The sequence below is a fragment of the Penaeus vannamei genome, chromosome 15 (genome assembly GCF_042767895.1).
Source record: "Penaeus vannamei isolate JL-2024 chromosome 15, ASM4276789v1, whole genome shotgun sequence".
Classification (NCBI taxonomy): Eukaryota; Metazoa; Arthropoda; class Malacostraca; order Decapoda; family Penaeidae; genus Penaeus; species Penaeus vannamei.
Genome location: NC_091563.1, coordinates 20,183,690 through 20,186,124, shown reverse-complemented (window position 1 = coordinate 20,186,124; position 2,435 = coordinate 20,183,690). Strand labels below are relative to the sequence as shown.

The 2,435-nt window shown below is 38.4% G+C and overlaps 1 protein-coding gene across 1 annotated transcript in view; it reads left to right on the top strand.

The window, feature by feature from the left end:
- LOC113824981 (uncharacterized) overlaps window positions 1-1,648 on the top strand; it is a 30,872-nt gene extending 29,224 nt beyond the window's left edge. Inside the window, exon 7 of the mRNA XM_070130525.1 lies at window positions 1,212-1,648. Coding sequence (XP_069986626.1) covers window positions 1,212-1,290 — 79 coding nt within the window. The 3' untranslated portion in view covers window positions 1,291-1,648. The remainder of the gene's footprint in view (window positions 1-1,211) is intronic.
- The last annotated feature ends 787 nt before the right edge of the window (window positions 1,649-2,435 follow it).

The following is a 2,435-nucleotide window of genomic DNA, read 5'->3' as shown; positions in this document are numbered from 1 at the left end:
ATCCAATGAAAACCCATATTTACATACAATGAAAGGTATTTATGAATATTATATGAACTGATGAGCGCAAATGAACGATGTCAACAAACGACTACCATTGTTGGCAAATGTTCATTTAAATTATTTGTTTGGTCAGGTTTTATTAATAATGAACGTGTTCATTTATGCATTAATATGAGTGTGTACCATATATACAACAATTTGAGTAATATAAAAGTATCTGTTTGACATCTTTTTACTGATATATTTATGTGCGACACAACGCCTATCTGAGATAACCTGGCGCCAGACACTCAAACACTTTACGGCGCCGAAGCTTACGGCCGAGTGCTCCCACGGCCCATGCGCAGAGCTTACAGTCTCAGGCGATTAACTTTTGCGGCTTATAATTAGTCAAGATTCCCGAAGAGCCAAAGAAACAGCAGATCCGATGCCGTAAGTGATTTGCAGCAAAACGGGTTTTAAGGCGGGGATACAGCGCCGGAAAAAGCGTTTGTGTGTACGAAGCTTCAATCCGACCTAGGTCACCGTAGAACAGATGAGGCCTCCAGCGCGCTTAAGTTTGAGTGTCTTTCGAGCATTCGGCCCTGATTGGGAATATGCCCAGAAAACGTCCAAGACAAAATTTGGTAAGAATTTTCCGGCTCATACTCTTGTCAACTTTTATTCTTAGAATTGTCTGAGGACATTCGTGGATACCACTCTATGTCCTAAATTGATCGTGTGTTAACAGAGGGAGCATAAATCTTGGTGAAGGATATTCGTGTGTACGATGAAGAAAAAATCAATATCAAACATATTTAAACAATTCAAGAATATGCCAGTAAGGGAAATTACTTCAGCGATTTGGGTCGTGGTATGATTTTTGAAATATGGTTATAATGACTGATTTCCTGTTGTAATTTTTTTTTCTTGCTGGGTGTTGCATTCTAGAGTGTGGACGGGAAGCATTGTGAATAAAGGAAAAAATCCTTGTTTGCTGTCATTTAGCAACCAGCACCAGTACATTTCACAATTCGTAGTGGTGGGAGCAATATAACGAGATCTGAGCTTTTGGTGGTTTGGTAGGGAAGTCTTAGGTTTCTTCAATTTATGGGGACTACAGTTACTTTCTCTATGTATAATAGCCCAACCTAATATACTATTAGGTTGGGCTATTATTTGTACTCTGCGTACATTAAATGTAATTGCTTTTATTCTCTGACCCCTAGAGAGGCGTTTTCACCTGTGCTTCGAGAAATAGGTGTTACGAGGATGAACATCACAAGTCGTCGATTCTCTCTACGGTGAAGGGCTATTTCACGCTGTAATTTTTTCCTTAAACTTACAAAATATTTGTATGTGAAGGCAAATATTATTCAGGAGTATATCCAGATATATATTACATTTTAGTAATACATCAATGTATATATGCACCTATATCATGTGCACAAGGTCCCAAAGGCGTCTTCAAAATAATGTGCTGTGTGCTGCAGACAATTTACAACATCTGTGCCAGGATATACAGCATATTGATATTGAGATGTCTTGCGAGTTGGATTATATTTTCATCAATTCATAAGCACCCAAACGTAAAAACATGCAACCTTGTCAGATGTACAGTGATTATACTTAATGTCTTCAAAATACAGTTGTGATTCCTTGATAAGTGTTTCTTTGATAACACTATTGCAACAAAAGCATTTCTTCATTTTGCTTTTGTATAAGGTACCTTTCTGAATATTGAAAGACGAGGAGTCCTTCTGAGTAAAATCTGTTTAACCAAGAAAGAAAAATGATAATAATAATAAAGAGGAAGAAAAAAAAATAGAACAGCTGAAGTACATTGATATTTTACTATGTTTATACTTTCCATGTACCCTTAAGTAATGTGTAATTTAAAAAACACCACTTAATTTTGGATGACACGTCATAGTAGTATAGTATATTTATTTCTAAGATTTTTTGAATTTGAGTTCTTTAGATACATCCTTTTAGTCTTGCCCAAAGGAGGTCTCGAAGATGGCATAGCTCAGAGGCACAGTGCTGCTTTTACCATCGCAAGTTCGAGCCCAGTTCGCCCTTGTCAGCATGCCGGGTCAGAGTCAGGACGATCCTTCTGCATCCAGAAGGATCGCTCGACGAACACGGCTACTGCGTTACTTTGGCCATGTGGCTTCCTTTTAAAGGTCTCAAAATTGCTTGTCTATGATTTTTTTATGTGAGTGTGTGTGTGTGTGTGTGTGTGTGTGTGTGTGTGTGTGTGTGTGTGTGTGTGTGTGTGTGTGCGTGTGTGTGTGTGTGTGTGTCTGTGTGTGTGTGTGTGTGTGTGTGTGTGTGTGTGTGTGTGTGTGTACAGTAAGAGTGTGGAGAAAAAACAGTTTAATAAGAGACTGATCCTGCATCGAGCAAAGCTAAGGCAATAATTGTTACCTTTGAAGAATGGAACTGGTCTC